Raw genomic sequence first — 21230 nt, forward strand, 5'->3', positions numbered from 1 at the left:
AGTGTGAGGGATTGCTGAAGAGTCAATGAGTCGATGCAATCAGCTGGTTTTCCTTAGATAGAAAACTTTGAATCAATCTGACTGGATGATCTGGTGAACTGGAAAGTGACCTGAGATGACATGATGGGAATTGGAGCTATAGAAATACAATGAACTTATTAACATTAAATTCATTAAATCACTGCCAATGTATTAGTTTTAGGTATAAAATAATGATCCACTGATTATTCCTTGCTGATCAGACTTCTCCTTTAAAATAGGATAATTAGATGTAATGCACTTAAAAACGAAATTAAGATATCAGAGTTGTTTTTCTTTTTTCTTATTTTCCACGTAAATAATTTTATTAAATTGGCAAATTATCTGATTTGATCAAATTAAGAGAAAATAGACTCATTCCAAGAAAATTAAATACCTACTTTTATTCAATTTATGGCAGCGATCCTGAATTGGTTCTAAACTTCAGCCTGTTGTCCTGAAACTTTGAATAATCGTTGATCTGATTATTTTCTCCCGCTGTGCTGAAACTGTGAACCATCTAAAAGATGGCGAGCGCCGAGCGGCTGTGATTGGATGAGGAGCTTCTCCAGTGATCTCTGAAGAAGTTGATGTCCAGCATGAAGAATGAGGTGTGAAGGAGCAGAGGAACATCCAGGACTGAAGATCTATGGAGATCTGATTAAATTAAATACAGTTTTCTATAGAATCTGAAAGGATGATTCAGTCTGATGTTAGAGAATAATAAAAACACAGAAGAATCGACGTAGTGACCACAAGCACCATCACAGTTAACAAAGATGGTTATTTAATCTTAAAAGTTCACAATAAAAGCATAGGTTCTAATAGTGATCATGTAATTAATCAGTGTAATTATATCACAGTTAGGATCATTAAACAGAAATCATCTGTAAGAATTGTAGCTTTCAATCAAATGTAATCAATTTTATTTAACATTTTTCATACTTTTAGTTTTATTGCTGCTGATTTTATTTAGTAAATCTAAAGCATGTATATGTAATAAACTTACACGGCTATTGTTTTCTTCAGTTTCTTGTTGTAAAAGTATTTTAGGAGAAGAATGCAAAGAAGGTTAAAACATGAAAACAAAGTCTAATACATTTCGCCATAATTACCAAACATGTTTGAGTAAATATGAATAAAAAATCAGTCTTCTTCTAACCTTCGGAAGCGCTATGAGACATTTTAAACAACTTTTTAATCCATCAGGTTTTTATTTACACTATTATCGATCCCAAAATATCTTTCTCTACTTTTTATCAGCCCTCAAAAAACTTGACAAAGAAGGAGCAAACCGAGTGCCATCCCTCGCTGCAGTACGTTTGCACCGGCTCCATGTCGTTTACCATTCCTTCATCATCATCAGTCCTCTCCTCTCGCTTCTTCTTCTCCTCCTCTTCCTCCTTCACCTTCTTCCTTCTCTTCTCCACCTTCCCTCCATCTGAGCTCCTGGCTCCAGCTTCTCCTTTCTTCTTTCCTCCCTCCTTCCGTCCATTCTTCTCCTCGTCCCCGCTGCGATGAGCCAGCTTCATGTGGGCCTCTGCTGGGGCCTTTTTGCAGGTTTTGGCCTTTAAGACTTTTTCTCCCTCGCAGGCGTTTTCCCGCTTCTTCAGTTTTCCCACCAGCTGCTTCCAGTACTGGCTGGACTTCACCCCGTAGGCTGTGCATAGGTCCGGTTTACCAGCATAACGACACCAGTATCTACAGATGAGAGCAACATAATACCTCGTATAAGGACTGGAAGGGATTAGGTAAAAAAAATGAAATGATCTAGAATTTTATAGCATTCTGTGAATCTGTAGTAGATTTATTATTGTAGATGCAATAATACAGTGGATTTTCTAAGGCTGTTTAAAAGTGCTGAAGTTCGTCTTTCTTCATAGATGATACACTGCCTGGCCAAAAAAAAAGGTCCTTCACTCTAATACTTTGTTGGACTGCCTTTAGCTTTGATTGCGGCACGCATTCGCTGTGGCATTGTTTCAATAAGCCTCTGCAATGTCAAAAGATTTATTTCCATCCAGTGTTGCATTAATTTTTCACCAAGATCTTGCATTGATGATGGTAGAGTCTGACCGCTGCGCTAAGCCCTCTCTAGCACATCCCAAAGATTCTCAATGGGGTTGAGGTCTGGACTCTGTGGTGGCCAATCCATGTGTGAAAATGATGAGTCATGCTTCCTGAGCCAGTCTTCTTACCCTGATTGGCCCATCACTCTGGAACAGGGTCAATCTGGACTCATCAGACCACATGACCTTCTTCCATTGCTCCACAGTCCAATCTTTAAGCTCTCTAGCAAATTGAAGCCTTTTTTCCGGTTAGCCTCACTGATTAGTGGTTTTCTTACAGCTACACAGCTGCTCACTCCCAATCCCTTGAGTTCCCTTCGCATTGTGCGTGTGGAAATGCTGTTACTTTCAGTGTTAAACATAGCCCTGAGTTCTACTGTTGTTTTTCTACCATTTGATCTCACCAGATCACCATCATTCAGGATTTTTTTCCGGCCGCATTTCTTACTTGAAGATGATTGGACGGTTCTTAACCCAATGTTAGTAGTTTCTGCATCTCTTTAGATGTTTTCTCTGCGTGATGCCAATGATTTGACCCTTCTCAAACAGACTAACATCTTTTCCACGACCACCGGATGTGTCTTTCCACATGGTTGTTTAGGAAATGAGAAGCAGTCATTGCACCAGTTGGGGTTAAATAACTTGTTGCCAGCTGAAAGATAATCGCCCATGCAGTAATTATCCAATAGGAGACTTTTTTTTGGCCAGGCAGTGTATTTGTAGTTGCTGAAAAAGTCTGAAGTGTTTTTCATCCCAATATGGTCGCTTAGTTCGCAGGTTGAAGGTTAAAACATGGGAGGAAAAATGAAGAGCTATGTGTAGTGAAAGCTCTTAAAGCTGCAAAAACCTTCTGAAACGACTGCATTAAAGATGGCCTTGATACAACCCAGTTTACAAATGTTTCCTTGTCAAGCGTGGTAGAGGAGGGCTGTGGATCTGGGTTTAGTTTGCAGCAACAACAGCTTTCAGTTACCGTCCCCTCATAAAAACCTCAAAGGTTTGGTTTGGACACCTACTTGGTTTTTCTGTCAATTCACTAATGCAGTGTGGGTAGGTTTAATGTATGCTTTATTTTGCTACACGCCTTAGCGGCATAGGCGGAGTTTCACTTTTGCATCGGGGGGGCAAAACAATTTTTTTTCATACGAACATGCTCTCACTATGATGTGCGTGCGCGCACACACACACATGAAGCTCATTAGGCACAAGTGATTAGACAGTTTTCAACATAAGTTGTTAGATTACTGTATATAGTACAACGTAGTTGCTAGGAGTATTCGTTTAAAGAAAGTCTTACCTAGTGCAGAAGTAAGCGAGTAAACCGAGTATTAAAGCCAACAGTACTTTTTGTAGTAGTGTAACAGTCGTGGAATGAAGAGTCGAAGAGATCAGACTTGCTTCGGTTTATTTCTGTTTACAACAAGAACATATTCAGCACAGCAACTCTGGGCTCCAGTTTCCCACATGCACCTCTCCTCAGCGCAGCTTGGCGCGAACTGAGGAGGGCAGCGGGGATACAGAGGATATGACACGGACACCGGAAGCGAAAAAAATAAAAGCTTCTCCTCCAAAATAAAATATCATACAGAACCCAAGAAAAACAAAGAAAAATGAGTTTGAAACATAAATAATTTTAAATAAAAGCAGTATAAAACAGAAATAACAACAAACATGTAAATTAATAAAAAAAAAAGGTGTTTTGAGAAGGTTCATCAAATAAAATAATCTAATTAACTCAGTTACATACTCCCCCCTGAACTTCTCAAAACAACTCCGGTCAGATCAGAAGCAGCATACAAGATAATACCAGCTAAACTCAGCTATATTTCTCGGATAATCACTATGCAACCCAAGGGTTTCTATATTGCAATAGAAAGCGACATTAAGGAGTTGGCCAGACTTTTAACGTCCACTTGCATAAGAATGTGCCTTCTACACACTCTCTACCCAATTATCAAAGAACTCTTATCTTGACACACATAATGACAGTAATAAAATAAACTTCCATGTCCATAGTGAAGGGTAATATCCTAAGTGAACAATAAGGTGTTACTGAAACAGAGTCTTGGCTAACCCACCAACCACAAAACCTCCTTGTTTGGTTTTCTGTGTCATATTCTGAATTAACCTATTCACTGGTTTCACTACCCTGCCCACTCTGGTCCTAATTTGGTCCATAGGGGTGGTCACTGCCAGAGGAACATCGAATGAAGCCTCTGCTGCTTCCCCAAGACAACCTTCCGATCCACTTCTAACACTCAGAGTTTTTCCATTGTAGTCACTTGTGTGCAGCTCAGAAACAGGGGGCTCAGAATCGGCAAGGGGAACTGAAGGTGCATCAAGGGCTGTGTGCCCTCCTTCTGAGAAGTTCTTCGAAGGGGTGGCCCCTGCAACCCAGCTAGCAGTGCGCTCGGATTTGTGACTTTCTAACTCCTCCAAAAACAGGTTTCTGTCAGCCTCCTGAGACTCCTGACCAACACTGGAGAAAGAAGGCTCTGTCTCATGATCCACGTTTACTGGCAGGAAACTGGCTTGTAAAAGCAAATTTCTGTGAACAACTTTTTCATGTCCATTGTCAGGATTTTTAATGCGATAAGTGTGACATCTTGAATCTTTCGAGATCACCGTGTACAGGGTTGACTCCCACCTATCAGCAAGTTTCCTCCGCCCACGTTCACCCCTGTTGGCTAGGAGGACCTGATCACCCTCTTCGATGTCAGCACCTTTCACACCTTTATTGTAGAGCTCAGCCTGCCGCTGTTGTTTTGCACTAGCATGAATTTGAGCAACCTGAAGGGCTTCCTTGAGGTCATCTCTCATCCTTTTAACATAACTGTCATAGTCTGTAATGTCATTATCTCTTTCCACACTGTGGAACATGACATCTACTGGTAATCTAGGCACCCGACCATACATAAGGAAAAATGGGGCATAGCCGGTCGACTCATGAGCAGTACAGTTGTAAGCGAATGTCAGTGTTTGCAGCATCTGAGGCCACTTTTGCTTTTCTCTGGGAGGCAATGCTCTAATCATGTTTCCTAGAGTCCGATTAAACCTCTCAGTATGACCGTTCCCCATAGGGTGGTAGGGTGTTGTTCTAGATTTCTTCACCCCTGCTATCTGAAGAAGCTCATGGATAAGCTGGCTTTCGAAATTCGCCCCTTGGTCTGAATGTATTCTCTGCGGAAAGCCATATACACAAAAGTACTTATCCCACAACTGACGTGCAACTTGTTTAGCAGACTGGTCTGAACACTTGAAGGCATGAGCCATCTTAGTGAAGTGGTCTGTCACCACTAACACGTCCACACTCTTCCCATTGGAGTCTTCTGCAGACCAGAAGTCCAGACAAACGAGCTCCAATGGGCCTGTGGTCTTGATGCTTTCGAGCTGTGCTCTTCCTTCAGGCTCCAATGTCTTACTAACAACACAACGCTTACAACATCTTACATAGTCTCTGACGTCTCGTTCCATTTCGATCCAGAAGAACCTTTGTCTTGAGAGGCATAAAGTTCTACTCTGACCCTGGTGGCCAGCATTATCATGCACACCACTGAGGACTTGGCTGATCAAACAGGAGGGCGTCATGTACTGATGTCGCTTCTTCCCTGTCAAGTGGTCTTTGCAAACTCTGTACAGGATGTCATCATACATCTTCAATTTATCCCACTGTTTTAGGATTTTGAGCACTTTCAGAGGTAACCCAGCTCTCTCTCGTCTTGATGGCCGTCTCCCTCGAATGACAAATGGGATGACATGAGACAGGACAGGGTCATTCCTCTGACTATCATGAAGCTCTTGAAGTGAAAAAACAGGTAGGGGGGTTTCACCTGGTTGGGCCAACTTCTCCAGATCCTGGGCTAGCCATGAAACCACTCTCTGCTTGGAACCTTCATCCCACTCCATATGACCAACCAACACTGCAGATACTTCACAATCAGATAGGGACTGATTTTTCAGCTCACTCAATGGGACTGTATGAAGAATGTTCTGGTGGTTGACCCCAATCCTGAAGGTATCCTGAATTAAAGTTTCTTGAACTTCTTGGGACTCCCCCATGAGGTCCCCATATGGCTCATTCAAAATCCGCTGACAGACACGACCCTGCACAAAAGGCTTCCTGCTGAGAGCATCAGCAACGATGTTCTTACTGCCAGGTATATACTTGATGCTGAAGTTGTATGGTGCTAACTTGGCAACCCATCGTTGCTCACATGCATCAAGTTTGGGTTTTGTGAGGATGTATGTCAGGGGATTATTGTCAGTCCAGACGGTGAAAGTATGCCCTTTTAGCCAGTGACTGAATTTATGACAAACAGCCCACTTCAACGCCAGAAACTCAAGGCGATGAGCAGGGTAGTTACTCTGGGCGCGTGTTAGAGCTTTACTGGCGAAGGCAATGGGTCGTGCTCTACTCTCACCTTCTTGGACCTGTGACAAAACCGCCCCCAACCCATCCTGTGAGGCATCTGTAGACAGAATGAAAGGGCGACTGAAATCAGGATGTGCGAGCACCACAGTCTCCAGCAGCGCATTCTTTAGTTCTTCAAATGCACAGTGATGTTCTCCTCTCCAGTCACTTGGATGTAATTTCTTAAATGCTGCTGCGCCCCGTCCATTGACTTTCCTTCCCTTGGGTGCGGCAGTCAAAGTGAACAATGGTTTTGCAATGCGGGAACAGTCTGGTATGAACTGCTGGTAGTACATCACCATCCCCAAAAATGACTTAATCTTTTTTTGTGAGGGTGTAACACCATCCTCCATCATCAAATCAGACTCAGTCATAGCAACAACAGCTTGTACTTTTTCAGGATCAGTTGACACACCTTTTTCACTCACAACATGGCCCAAAAACTTCACACTCTTTCTTAATAGATGGCATTTCTTGGGGGCTAGTTTCAAGCCATGGACCTGCAGCCTGTGGAAGACAATCTCGAGCCTCCTCAGAGCTTCTGCCTCATCGGGAGCATAAACAAGCAAATCGTCCAAATAACAAAGCAGGGTCAAAAAGTTCTGATCCCCAAAGATGTTCATCATGAGGCGCATGAAGTTGGCAGGACTATTACAGAGGCCCTGAGGCAGCCTGTTAAACTCATACAACCCCATGGGTGTGGTGAAGGCTGTTAGTTTTTTATCATCTTCAGCCATGGCTATGTTATAAAAACCAGAAGTGAGGTCCATGGCACAGAATATGGCACTGCCACCCAAAGCCGTCAAACAGTCTGACTGGTGTGGCAACGGGTGAGCGTCCTTAACTGTACGAGCATTTAGCCAACGATAGTCCACACAGATCCTAAGATCTCCATTCCTCTTCCAGACCAGCACTACAGGAGACGCCCACTCACTGTTAGATTTGCGAATGATTTCCCGTTCTTCCATCTCTGTGAGAACTTGTCGCAGCTTGTGGTACTGCCCTGGTGGAACACGTCGATATGGAAGCCTAAATGGTCGATTATCTGAGAGGCGGATGCGGTGGACAAAATCTTTGGCCAGCCCACAATCAAGTTTGCTTCTTGAAAAAATGCCTTCATATTTCTGGACCAACTGCAACAGTTTTGACTTCCAGTAATCACCCACCTCACAAGAGTCAATGTCCAGATCTTCTAACCCCAAGTTACTCAGAGTGTCACGGAAGCTGGTGCAGAGAGAATCTGAGCTGATTGTTTTGTCATCTTTCACTGTCTGATTGTTGGTACTGAATTTTTTATCTAGCACCTGCTCAGGGATCTCATCCATATCTTCAAGGGCTATACAGGTGGACACCTCCGCTACTTTGGTATGGCGTTTTAATTTGATGGCCTTATCAGAGGTGTTTAGAATGCGCACTGGGACCCACCTATCACCATTCATGGAGGACACTGATCTACAGACAATAATGTCTTTTTTATGCATCTGTGTTTTGGGTGATGGTTCAACTAGAATGGCACTGCCCTCGGAGAGAGGCGAGTTTTTAGGGAGTCTGCTCCAAATCAAATGTTCTTGCTTTGGGAGAAGAGTGACTGCCTGCACCAGTTCAGCTGTCCCAATAAAATCTGGGATCACATCACCTCTCCATCTTTCAGTGCCAGACAGCATACTAAGAAACTTTATGACTTCTGGTGTTTGGGCAGACTCTGGTTTACTCATAACTTGCCAAAAGTGAGGAGAATGTTTGAACTGGTTTAGGAGGTGTTTGATGACATTTGTGCCCAAAATCAGCTGATCTTTCTGCCCAGGCACCACTAAAGCTGGAACAATAAATGAACATCCATATACTTCCATTTTTAATTCATGGATGCATTTGGGCTTTACTTGAACTCCTCCACAGCCTACAAGAATAATGTCATTACGATCACAATCAGGCTGGGATGTAAGCCCTGCATTCTCAAGAAGTTGCTCAGCTTCTACGCTGATAGTGCAGGCCATGGAGCCAGTGTCTAAAAGAGCTTGCAATGACACTTTATCCCCAACCTGTGCATCAGTGTAAAAGAGGCTGTCAGCCTTTTCTAGTCTGGATATGTTTTGAAACAACACATGGGTGTTGGCTGGAGCAGATTTCAAACTTTCTGTATACACAACCTTTATGTCTTCTGTTGGGGTGAGGGACTCATCATACTCACTCACACAGTGCCCTCTCAAGTGTGAGTGGTTTAGTTTCCCTGGTCAATAGAGCCTCCAACTCGCTGAGTGTTAGGGAATTTTGGACAGCTTCTTCGCTGATGTCCAATCTCGAGACAGGCCAGGCATCTTCTCTCTCTCATGCAGTGTGTCCGTGTAGAGTGGTTACTGTTGCCACATACTTGACATGGAGTCGGTCGACTGGAAGGGAAGAACTGAGGCTGAGTATCGCCAACAGGCTGGGCAGTGCGTTCTAATACTCTTTCAAGCATAGTTAACATCCGTTCAAGAGCACCTGACTCTGCGGAGCGATCATTTGGGCTGGTAGAACTGATAGGAGTAATTTTGGCAGTGTTCATTTGCCTACATTCTACTTCAAGCTCTGAGTGGTCAGGTGCTGCTACTGCAGTGGCAATCTGGAGTGTTTTTGCTTTTGGGGCAGTTGCGTGTGGTCTCTTCACTTGCTGCTCTCGTTGATGCTCATCAATGGCCTCTTGCACCTCAGTGAATGTCCACTTAGTGGTGGGCTTACACTTGAAAACACAGGCGAGACTAGAATCAGGACAATTTCTGATGAACATCATTGCTATCTCTGTATCCATTTTATTCAGGCTGCTTCCTTGATCTTTCAAGTGTTTGTCAGCGTTTTCAGCAGCTGTGTTAAGTCTAACCCAGTAGTCTACTGGTGTCTCATTAGCCATCGGCTGAGTAGCATAAAAATCAGCCAGTGGTAAGCAAGATCCAGGAATGTCGCTAAAATAGCGCCTCAGAATGCTATAAACTGCCTCAGGGTTTACAGGTGTGGTGGAAGGAGCACTCTTTAATCCGATCTTAACAATGCTTTTTGCCTTGCCAAGCAGGTGGTTCAGGATTTCATCAGTTTTTTCCTCAGCTGGGAATCCCTTTTTGCGCAGGTAGACCTCCATTATTTCTATCCACTCATGAACAGAGGTCCTATCATCAACATCACCACGATAGATAGGAGGCTCTTTAATGTCTGATTTCACCACCAGGCTCATTTTTGAGAGATCAAACACTGTGTTAGATGTTTCACTCCGTGCAGACTGTGATGGTGGAGGCTTCTCTGGAGTAACATGAGATCCGCTGTCTAACAGACGGCTGGTAATGGCCTCACCTATTTGGCTCCCTATCTCACCAATGAGGTCGCGTAACTGTCGTATGGTGTTTTCATTATTATTTACAGGGGTGGAAAACTGGGGCTCTAATGGAGGTATTTCAATAATCTCTTCTGTTTCTGATGACCCCTCATCAATCACGTGAGTACTACTCTGGGCTAACAGCCCTCTGCCACGCCCAACTACTGGTGTGAAAACATTAAAGGTACTATGACCTCTGCCTGCCATACTGCACACAGTAAAAAAGCAGTAATAAAAAAAATTAAACCAAAATAGTTTCACTATTCACATACACAAAAAATGGCTTTAATCTAACTAATATAGTGGTTTGATATATGTCTTAAGTCTCTGTGTTCAGAAAAGTGATCGCAACCTCAACAACAATGAGCAGGATCCACAGGCCGACCAACTTGATGACATCAGCGTCACTGGCACACAGCTGAACCCTCGGCGGTCGGCAGCGGCTAACCAATGGATCCGGGTCACGGCACCAGATGTAACAGTCGTGGAATGAAGAGTCGAAGAGATCAGACTTGCTTCGGTTTATTTCTGTTTAGAACAACAACATATTCAGCACAGCAACTCTGGGCTCCAGTTTCCCACATGCACCTCTCCTCAGCGCAGCTTGGCGCGAACTCAGAATGCATTAAAACAAACCAAAATTCTCACAGAGGTTAAATAATAATAAAATGAATTAATTACAATAATAATAATAAAAATAATATTTCTCATTTATAATAATTAAATGATAATTATGTAGAATCTGCATTCATACAAAACAAAATAAAACCCAAACAAAAATAATCTGCCCAATCATTACAATTCTCCGATATAATATGAAAATATACTAAATAAATAAATTTGACATCCAAATAACATTTTGAATTACTCACATACCTGTTTACAACAAGAACATATTCAGCACAGCAACTCTGGGCTCCAGTTTCCCACATGCACCTCTCCTCAGCGCAGCTTGGCGCGAACTGAGGAGGGCAGCGGGGATACAGAGGATATGACACGGACACCGGAAGCGAAAAAAATAAAAGCTTCTCCTCCAAAATAAAATATCATACAGAACCCAAGAAAAACAAAGAAAAATGAGTTTGAAACATAAATAATTTTAAATAAAAGCAGTATAAAACAGAAATAACAACAAACATGTAAATTAATAAAAAAAAAAGGTGTTTTGAGAAGGTTCATCAAATAAAATAATCTAATTAACTCAGTTACAGTAGCACATGGAAAAGGCTCGTTTAGGCTTTCCAAACAATCTTGAAAGAAAATCCGGTAGAATAGGGCTTGGTCATCATGATGTAAGCACTTTGCGTCGCCGCCATCTTGAATGCCTCTTTTACCGCGGCTCAGACTACTGCCTATGACTACCGCGTACTGTACTCCCTCTCAGCCGTGTTTTAATTTGATTAATTTCACCTTAACTTGATTTCAACCATGGTAAACCGTTGCTGTATTGTGGGCTGTAACAGCTCAACACATGATCGCCATGGAAACAACATAGAAAATGGGTTAACTTTCCACCGCTTTCCTGCCTGGAGGCGTAACCACGGAGACCAAGTGTCAGAGATAACAAAGAGTCGTCGGCTAGCTTGGATCGCGGCTGTAAGACGACCGAACATCGATGTCAATGAGAGTGTGTTCCCTGCATTTTCATTCTGGTAAGTTAAAGATGCACGGTTTTATTTTATAGCCTACAGTGTTTCTTTCCTTCAAAGTTGGGATCTTTTCTGGAAAATAATAAAAACGGCAGCGGGAAAAGGCTCAAATACGTGAGATTTAACATCTTTTTTCCTCTCACAACGTTGTGTCGGAGCTGTGCTTTCAGAGCGATGCTACCGGAGCTACAGTATAAGAGCTATGCTATTGGAGCTATGCTATCAGAGCGTAGCATTCAACATGGCCGCCACGTCCCACAATGCAACGCGGATCCCGAGCCCTATAGGCTGGTTCGGGCAGCAGTGCTTGTCACCGAGATAATTTGGTAGTTGCTGTGCTTTAGTACAGCTGCTAGGCAACCTAACTGACCCCGACGACAGCCCTGCAACATCCGATGGTGAGCTAGCTGGGTTTGCAGAGCTGATCCCAGGTGTTCCCAGATCAGCATTTGTTGGTACTGGCTTTGGTTCGAATTCTTGCAGGGTGTTGGCAGAGGTCATGGGATGTTTTAAAAAACGTTCAATATCCATTTGCAGTTTTTACTCACTTACATGAGGCAACTGTATGCTATAACGTTTACGTACAGGCTAGCAAGATTGACAATGAGAGGGAAACCACCAAGTAGCGGACGGAAACGGTAGTCGACGCCACTATGTCACATGATTGCTGAAAAATAATATATATTACAAAAATGTACTAGGATTCATATTAATTTCATACTTACATGTATTTTAATCAAAACATTACAAATATCATTACGTATATATATTTTAACATATTATGTCATTACATGTTTCAGGCCACCAGGGGGGGCAGTGCCCCCCCAAAAACTCTGCCCATGCTTAGCGGCCAAGTTAGGACTTAGGATCGAAAAATTCTCGCACAACTGGAGAATCAGCCCAAAAAGGGCAAAAAAAGGTAGAGTGTATGCCTAGCTTAATGCTAATGCTTCCACATTAATGAAGAAAATGATGCTAAAGAAATAAAAGCGAACCACAATTCATACATAACCAAGGTAAAAAAAAGGAAAAAGGTAAAGCCCGGCTGAGGGAGAAGATGCATCGTCTGTTTTAACATTTTGAATGCATGTGTGGTCCTGCCTCACCTTTCTAGCTCTCCTTCAGCTTCAGTGGAGCAGTTCACCAGCAGGCTCACCAGACCTTCTCCAGATGTTTGCCATATGCAGCGATGGCCCTGCTTGGTGGTCAGCTCCCCGGAGCTCAGCACCGAGCGGTACCTGGTCCTCCGAGCCGGTGAGGACGACGGCTGAGGTTGGCGAGGTCTATCCCGCTTTTCCTGACCCAGCTTCCACTTGGCCTCGGCGAGCAGGATGAGGCACAGCAGGAAGACACAGGCGCATAAAGTAGCACGCATGGTGGCGGATGAGAAACATTCAGGTCAGCAGATAAACAGCTGGGTGCAAAGAAAACAGCAGATTCATAGAATAGATCGATAGATGTCCATAGATGATTAAAAAAAAACATATTTTTCCTTTAAAGCAGCTGAACTGGGAGCTTCAGCCTAATCAGGATTCTGAATAACAGCATCAATACATTATAAAGTGGTCTTTATTACACAATAACGGGACGAGAGTCTCTGATTGAAGTTCAACCCTTCTGCTGTCAGGCTGTGATTCTAGAGAGATAGAGTCAGCATATTCATCCTCTGATTGTTGATTATTTAAAGCAGAACTGGACCCAGCGGTCTTAGAACTTTTATCCCAACACCCATAAATATGTTCTAGATCAGAGGTTAGTAACCCGCGGCTCTGGAACCGCATGATTTTCTTTGTTTTTGTTTATTTTAATATGGTGATCAGGAGGTCAATCGAACATTCGTCATGTTTTCCAATGCTGGAAACATTTGTATAATAAATAAATTTAAAGATTTCTTTAAGGGAAAAGTGGTCTTGGCCTGCGACACCTTTCAGCTCGGCGCGGCGCCAGGCAGGTGGCTGTTGTTGTGAGTCTCTGGCTGATGAGAACAGAGGATTCAAAGAAGAATCATTTCCTTTCATCGTTACCGATGAGGAAGATCTGCCTGCATGTTTGCTTTTGAATGAGAAGTTGTTAAAGATAGATTTAAGGAGTGGATTGCATCTCCAAACTCCTCTAATGCTGCTAGTTTGGTTGTAAGCATAGAAAAGTGTTCTCAGATCCAACAGGTAGCAGGTAACAAATCACACCTAGGAACGCTGGTGACGGACGATGTGGGATTTCGGGGTTGGAGAGCTCTGCTCTGATGGATGTCAGTTCCTGCTTGGTTCCTCGTGAGTCAATCACCTCCTCCCAACAGAAACACGTCCACCATAGAAAGATTCCTTTATCGTATTTCTATCATTTCATCTATGCAACAAAACCTAAACTGCGCGGTAAAGGGCAGGGCAGCGGCGCGCTGTGAATTCGACACAGTGAGAGCGTTCACTGCTCCTCCCTCACCTCATATGTGACATTTGCTCCAGGATAAACATCTAATCATGAATGCTTAGTATACATTTAACCCCACATAGTCATTTTTTATAGTGTGCTAATACACTAAGAGCCCATGTTGCCAAACGAGGCTTATAGAAACCTTTTACATTTTTGTGGCTCCAGACAAATTTGTTTTTTGGTCGACTTTGGCTCTTTGAACAGTTTGGGTTGCCGACCGCTGATCTACACTGGAAAACTTTTTTTCTTAAAATAAGTGCATTTGTTTTTGGATTGAGGAGATAAAAGAGACATTTTGCCAATGGAACAACACAATGTAGACTTAAATTAAGAAAACACAATTGCATTGTCTTATTTCAAGTGCATATTATCTAATTATGTTATTTTAAGAGTAAAAATACTCATTCCATTGACAAACTATGTCATTAACCTGCTCATATTAAGGGAAAATACACCTAATTTAAGATATTTTTTACTTATTTCTCAATCATTTTTCCAGTGTAGATGGAAATGACTGTTGCAACCAGCAAGACTTGGACAAATATACTACCTATGTTTTGCTGTCAATTCTCCAGCAAAAAAAAAAAACTAATTCCAGGATATTTAACTACAGAAATCCACACTGAAAACAGCTTCACCTAAATCCTGACTGAGAAGTCAGAGAAGCTCCTCATGATGAGGATTTCCTCTCTGCAGCAAGATTCAAACAGGAAATACGATTGAAAAATAAGTAAAAATGTCTTAAATTAAGTGTATTTACCCTTAATTTGAGAAGATAAATAAAATGATCTGCCAATGGAATGAGTATTTTTACTCTTAAAATAAGATATTTAAATAAAAAGCACTTGAAATAAGACAATGCAATTGTGTTTTCTTTTTTTAAATGCAAATTATCTTCTTCCATTGGCAAAATGTCTCTTTTACCTCCTCAATTCAAGAACAAATGCACTAATTCTAAGAAAAAACTACTTATCTAGATTTAGATTTTTTCCAGTGCAGTTTGGAAGGGGAGCAAATCGTCCTAAAATTTAGAAAACAAAGTCCAGTGGTTTGTTTTTTAACTTGTTTTGGAATTTCATACTGGTGCTGCAAATCTAATATACACTATATTGCTAAAAATAACCCTTCCTCTGTCAACATGAGGACCAGAGCACAAAGAACGGAAGAAATGGCGGGCAGAGCCTGGCGAGGATGAACATGACTGGCCGGCACAGAGTCCTGACCTCAAACCTGAGTGGAGAATGAGAGCAAACAAAATGGTAGAATGGTCAAAAAGTCCCATAAACGCACTGCTTTAGGGTCTCCAACTATCGCTAGGAGGGGTCCTTATTAGACGCCCAATCGTATGGTGTGTAATAGCATGTAATTATTTCAGATTTAAAGGACTTTTAGAAGTTGGAATTCTGAATATGAGCGGACTTTTCCTTTAAATACCAACAGGCCATAAAGAAAATGAGATAATTAGAGATAATTGCAAACAAAACATAAGGAGAAGTATAAAGTAGTCTGAAAAAGATATCCAAAACCTGTATTTAAGTAAGGTAATAAAGTATTTGACACCTCTGTGTAATAGTCCTTATAATGATCTTTCTTCCTTCTTCATGACCCGTCCTCATTTTAAAGTCCTAACTTTATCCCATCTCTGTCTTCACCAGGAAAAGCAGTTAGTTGCTGGAGGTTGAGCAAAGTGTTGCTGTTCTTACCCGGGACGCTGCTCAGAGGTCGGAGGCGCTGTGAGAATATGGGGCCGCAGACTGGCGGATAAAAGAGTGCATGAGACGAGGATAAAGGAGGAGCAGGAAAAAGAGGGGGTCAGAGGGGGGGGACTATTGGAAGAGCTGCTGGAAGAGCCCTCCCACTTCCCCCCCCTCAGCATGCATCTGTTAGAAAGGAGTCTGCAGCTTTTCTCTTTTTCTGCCACACAGACAATATGTTGAACTTTAAGCTGTAAACTGAATCCATCAAGTTTGGTCTAAGAACAGCAGAAGGATGTTTTTATTTATTTTCATAATAAATAGTAGATGCAGGACAGAATGGAGCAGCAGGTGTTTGCGCTGCTGGAGTTAAACTCAGCCTGAATCTGATCTAGATTACCCTGTGAGGGACAATCCCAGGTCTGCCTGATTGACCACTTAGACGGTAGCTACAGTAGCTCCCCCACCGCTGCAAGACGAGAGAGGATGGAGAAAAAAAGATTTAACAGTTTCACAACTGAATGGTTTTTCAGAAAGTCTGCTTTATTAAATTCTTAATTTCTTAAATTAAGTATATTTACTCTTAATTTGAGTAGGTTAATGACATAGTTTGCCAATGGAATGAGTAATTTTTCTCTTAAAATAAGATAATTAGATAATATGCTCTTGAAATAAGACAATGCAATTGTGTTTTCATATTTTAAGTGTAAATTGTCTTGTTTTATTGGCAAAATGTCTCTTTTACCTCCTCAATCTAAGAACAAATGCACTTATTTTAAGAAAAAATGACTCTAGATTTCGATTTTTTTCCAGCGCTCGTGCGCAGTGCCTGCGCCATCTTTGTTATTCATCTCAGCTGTCGGGTAGCAACTGCGGGCCGCTGTGACAGCAGACCCAAGAACTCTTTGCAAGGAGAACTCTCCGTGCAAAGCATTCTGGGATATATCTGCCTCTTCAGAGGCTTTTCTTTTGTTCTCATAAACTTCACAGAGAACTTTTCTCTTATGACCCTGTTCCGTTTTCACTTACAGATGAGTATTTACAGTGGCAGCCATTCAAAATGGCCCTTCCCAGTCAAACACCAGCCGAATGGCAGCCCACTTCCCTGCAACTCCCAATGAAATCCCCTCCAACTTCCAGACACTGGAGTGACCCCCTCTTGCATATGTTTCTTACTTTGACTCCACCCTTTCACAGAATTACGGGTCTGACCAGGAGATGATGCTTCTCTTTAGATCTTAATGTCCATAAATCATGACAGAAAGAATATTTTAGTACAAATATTGATGTTTAGAAAGGAATTATAGGGGACAAGCCAAGGACCAGTGGGGAAAGTTGGGAAATTTGGAACGGCTACTACTGCAGGACGGCCTTACGTAAACAAATCACCAGAATGACTGATAATTGGGAGAACCACTTATTTAGATGATCCACTCAGAAATAAAAGATTGTCCATCACTGGAAAAACTATCTAGAAATAAGTAAAACATTTTCAAGTTAAGTTCATTTATCCTTTATTTGTGTAGATAAATCAGATAGTTTGCCAATGGAATGAGTATTTTTACTCTTAAAATAAGATAATTAGATAACGTTAGGATCTAAAACCCACTGAAAACCTGAGATCAGCGCTTGGCTGAAAAAACCTGAAAACTACATGAGCTAAAACAGATGAAGTTATTGTCGTTTCACCTCACAGTGGTTTCCATGGTAACCGATTGTTGTTGCTTTGGATTGACCAACATTATGATGAACGAGACTTAAAGGCTTTCAGAAAGACGACAGCTTTCTGATCCCCTCGCGGTAGAGTCTGCTTCCTTCTCCCTGCGTGGCTGAATTTAGTCGTTCCTCAGGAGGATCTTCTCTCCCCTGCAGGACAAAGGCTCCTGCAGGAATCTGGGTCACAGCTTAACCCCCCGCTGACACCCTGTAGTGGGGCGGCCAGCTCCTTCTCATTCAGCTCAGGTCTCCATGCTGCTCCCAGCTCCTTCTTCCTGCCAAATATCTGCTCTGTGAGGGGAGGATAAAGTGGAGCACAGAAAACGCGCCGTTCCGCCCAGTCTGGATCGATCAGGAACAAAAATGTCACCTTGTTTTTAGCTGTGAGAGTCCTCAAGCTGAGCAGCATCATTTATTAAAGTTTGGTGAAAAGGACGGAGGAGGACGAGGCCGGCTTTTAACCATTCATGGAGGGAGTAAAAAAGAAAGGGCGGATTATTTCAGCCCTTTCCAGTGTGATACATCGATCTTCCCCTGTTTCTAAAGCAAAGAAGCATTTCTGCTTCTTCTCTAATAATTAGAAAAATAAGTTATATATGACTCAAACTTTATTGTTATTTTGTACCCACAGGGTTTATACAAAACTAAATTTCCTTCAGTGCAGCTCTCAAGACTTTCCATTTGTTAAAGTGCAGCAGTGATCAAATGTAAGATATGATTTATAGTTTTATTTTTCAACCTTCAGCTCTTATTTTTCTCCACATTTTATCCAACATTCCTCAGTCTGATGGCGGTGGGGAAGAAGCTGCTGCAGAACCTGCTGGTCCTGCATTGAATGCTGGGAAGCCTCTTCCCAGAGGGCAGCAGGGAGAACAGTCCATGGTGGGGGGGTCATTGATGATGTCACGGGCTCGGGACACGCAGCGCTGGGATGAAATGTCTTTAATGGAGGGAAGAGGAGCCCCCATGATCCTCTCTGCTGTTCTCACCTTCTTCCAGTCTGAGGCGCTGCAGCCTCCACTCCACACAGTGAGACAGCTGCTCAGAACGCTCTCTATGGTGCTTCTGGAGAAGGTGGGGAGGATGGGGGGGGCAGGAAGTCCAAGCGCTTCTGGGCCCTTTGGACCAGTGAGGTGGTGTTTCCAGTCCAGGTGAGGGTGTCTGTGATGAATGACCACCTCTACAGCTGAGCTGTTGATGAGCAGTGGAGCGTGGTTAGGACGCTTCTTCCTGAAGTCCACCATGATCTCCTTGGTCTTCTCCACCTTCAGGATCAGGCTGTTATCTCTGCTCCACCAGCTGCTCCATCTCCTCTCATTCATATATTTGAATGAGCAGTATAGAAAATCAGGAATATCAAACCTGCATATATAGACTCGAATGGGGAAAGGGGGAGAAGTATGCCGTAAAGCAGTCTGTACATTTGTGGTCATTTCAAATTCTTAAAGGAAAAGTCTACATAAAACAAATGTGTTCTTAGCTATTTAATGAATCGAGCATTATTCAGTTAAAAAAATAAAAACAATAATTTTCTTTGGGTTTTTAGGAGCTGAATCAGACTGATTAGTTTTAATCTACTGAGAACTCATCCTTTGGCTGAAAAAAGATGTGAGAAATGATTCTTGTTGTCATTGAAATAAAATTCAGGATCAGAGGACCTTATCAGCTTTGTACTGACTCTGCACCTGGTCTCTGTCGCCTCCTGCTGGTTGCTTTTTAGAATAGCCTCTGGTAGGAAACTACATCACTGCATTTATTGTAATTTATTAGGAAAGAAGTAGTGAATCTGTGAAAATTAACTTGAACTAAACATTTTTGATTTGTAGTTTTTCCTTGAATGTTAGTAATGTTAAATATTAAAGTGTGCTTTTCTTTCTTTCTGAATAGGGGTGGTTAGTTAGAGGCTTTGTTCCATTCTTTATGCTGAGATGTAGGGAAAGGAAGGAGGTTTGAAAAGGAGTTTCCTCCCTAGGTTAGATAAGAGGGAAACATAGATAAACAGGTCCTTAATGCACTGCAAAAAAATGAAATCTCAAAAAGTATTTTTTTTTCTTAAAATAAGTGCATTTTTCTTGAATTGAGGAGGTAAGTGAGACACTTTGCCAATGGAACAAGACAATTTACATTTAAAATAAGAAAAAGTAATTGCATTGTCTTATTTCAAGTGAATAATATCTAATTTTCTTATTTGAAGAGTAAAAATACTCATTCCATTGGCAAATCATCGGATTTACCTACTAAAATGAAGGCTAAATACACTTATTTTAAGAATTTCTCACTTCTTTCAAGATCGTTTTTGCAGTGTGTGATTAAGGTCCTCACATCCTGTCTCTGGTGTGAACGGAAAACAGTTGTCTGAGATGTTCATCTTTATGTCTTTTGTCCGTTCGTGTGGGAGGAGTCTTTATAATGCAAAGGGGGGGCAGGATCTAGTTAGAATCACACTGGGAGCTGTCTTTGGCTGTTCTGTGTCACTCTCTCCTCTGCAGAGAGAAATAAATCCTTTTCTTCCTTTCTCTCAGAGCGTATTTTTACTCCACACATTGAAATTAGCTTTGTTCTGCAAACTATAACAAAAACAGGCAGTTATTTTTTACACTGAGCAGCTAATGCTCAGAAAAAGCACAAATCCAGCGGACAATTTATTCACTAATTTTGCAGCCATGAAACCCCCCCCCCCCGGAGAAATAATGTGGTGACAGTGGAAAGCAACAACTCCCTTTAAACAGGAAGAAACACTCCCTGCAGCAGAACCAGAAAGTCCACAGGTACCATCAACATGTGCAGAGAGCGATGACTCTCATTATGACTTCCTCTGATAGAATCATTATTAAAGCAATGCTTACAACTAAGAATCTATTTGCTTTGTTTCTATTTTTTTCTGCCCATTTTTTTTAGGGTTTTTTACTTAAAAGAAAACTAACCGGTGGTTCTGATTAAAAAAACATTTTCAGCTGCTCATATTTTTCTTTCTTTCTTTAGAAGTAAAGTATTTCAGGTTAAAAAGGAGACATTAAGTGCACAACAGCAGCCAGCTCTCTGTGTCGCTGAGCCCTCCAGCAGACTGTAGAGCAGATGAAGCCTCTGTGAGGTGACTTTTCTGTCTCCCCATCAGGATGAAGTGTGTTTGTGTGCATTAGATGAACTGATGATGATTCTGAGTCCTTGACGGCAAACAGAAGAGTCCACTTTCTGTCTCTGAGCGGCGGTGGAGAGGCAGCTGCAATCAGTGCAGTGCCTCCACCGTCTTCTCCTCAGCGCTGATTACTGCAGTGATTAAAACGCCGAGCCGTGACCTCTGCTGTGTCTGTGTGGCTGTTTTACTGATGCAGAAACATAACAGACCAAATCGCTGCTGCTGGAGATGGAAAAGGATGTGATGGCAGAAGAGCTCCCTGTCATTTAACACTCACTGAGCTGGAGCTCCTCTCTGTTGGCACGCTTTGAGCTGCTAATGATGTGAAGATCCTACATAAACGTTATGCAATCCATCCATCCATCCATTTTCCGTTACGCTTATCCCAAGGGGGGTAGCGAGGGGTGCTGGTGCCACCCTGGACGGGACTCCAGTCCATCGCAGGGCAACACGGAGACAAACAGGACAAACAACTATTCACACACACAGACACCTTAGGGGAATTTAGAGAAGCCAATTAACCTAAAGGGCAGATTAGACTTCTGCAGCCGCACACATCAAATGTCGCTTGGGTCTGGGAGAGAGCCAGTTTGGCTGGTATGCTTCTGCACCGTCGGTCTGGAATTTCTAGGGACGCTCAGCAGTTTACCAGCAAAGCGCTGGGGGGAGCCTATTCGAGAACTCGCGAGATCTTCAACAGATGGTCACGAGAACCTCGGCAGCGCCGGCGGGAGTGTTTATGTTCCAAAACAACGATGGCGCAT

At 42.4% G+C, this 21230-nt stretch overlaps 2 protein-coding genes across 3 annotated transcripts; both read right to left on the reverse strand.

The window, feature by feature from the left end:
- Window positions 1-1059: 1059 nt before the first annotated feature.
- fgfbp3 (fibroblast growth factor binding protein 3) lies at window positions 1060-15708 on the reverse strand. 2 transcript variants are annotated; one of them, XM_038294002.1, is made up of 3 exons: window positions 15625-15708; window positions 12597-12871; window positions 1060-1719 (listed from the first exon to the last, which is right to left on the reverse strand). In XM_038294002.1, the coding sequence occupies exons 2-3, from the start codon at window positions 12863-12865 to the stop codon at window positions 1278-1280; spliced, it is 711 nt and encodes a 236-aa protein (XP_038149930.1). In that variant the 5' UTR covers window positions 12866-12871; window positions 15625-15708; the 3' UTR covers window positions 1060-1277. The 2 variants fall into 2 exon arrangements, with proteins under 2 accessions (XP_038149930.1, XP_038149938.1); XM_038294010.1 differs by lacking the exon at window positions 15625-15708 and adding an exon at window positions 15482-15500.
- On the reverse strand, window positions 7891-9619 carry LOC119789195. The gene is made up of 2 exons (XM_038294018.1): window positions 9052-9619; window positions 7891-8885 (listed from the first exon to the last, which is right to left on the reverse strand). The coding sequence occupies exons 1-2, from the start codon at window positions 9608-9610 to the stop codon at window positions 8824-8826; spliced, it is 621 nt and encodes a 206-aa protein (XP_038149946.1). The 5' UTR covers window positions 9611-9619; the 3' UTR covers window positions 7891-8823.
- Window positions 15709-21230: the final 5522 nt, after the last annotated feature.

This window comes from Cyprinodon tularosa, unplaced genomic scaffold (genome assembly GCF_016077235.1).
Source record: "Cyprinodon tularosa strain WSP-4 unplaced genomic scaffold, ASM1607723v1 ctg1093, whole genome shotgun sequence".
NCBI classification, from domain to species: Eukaryota; Metazoa; Chordata; class Actinopteri; order Cyprinodontiformes; family Cyprinodontidae; genus Cyprinodon; species Cyprinodon tularosa.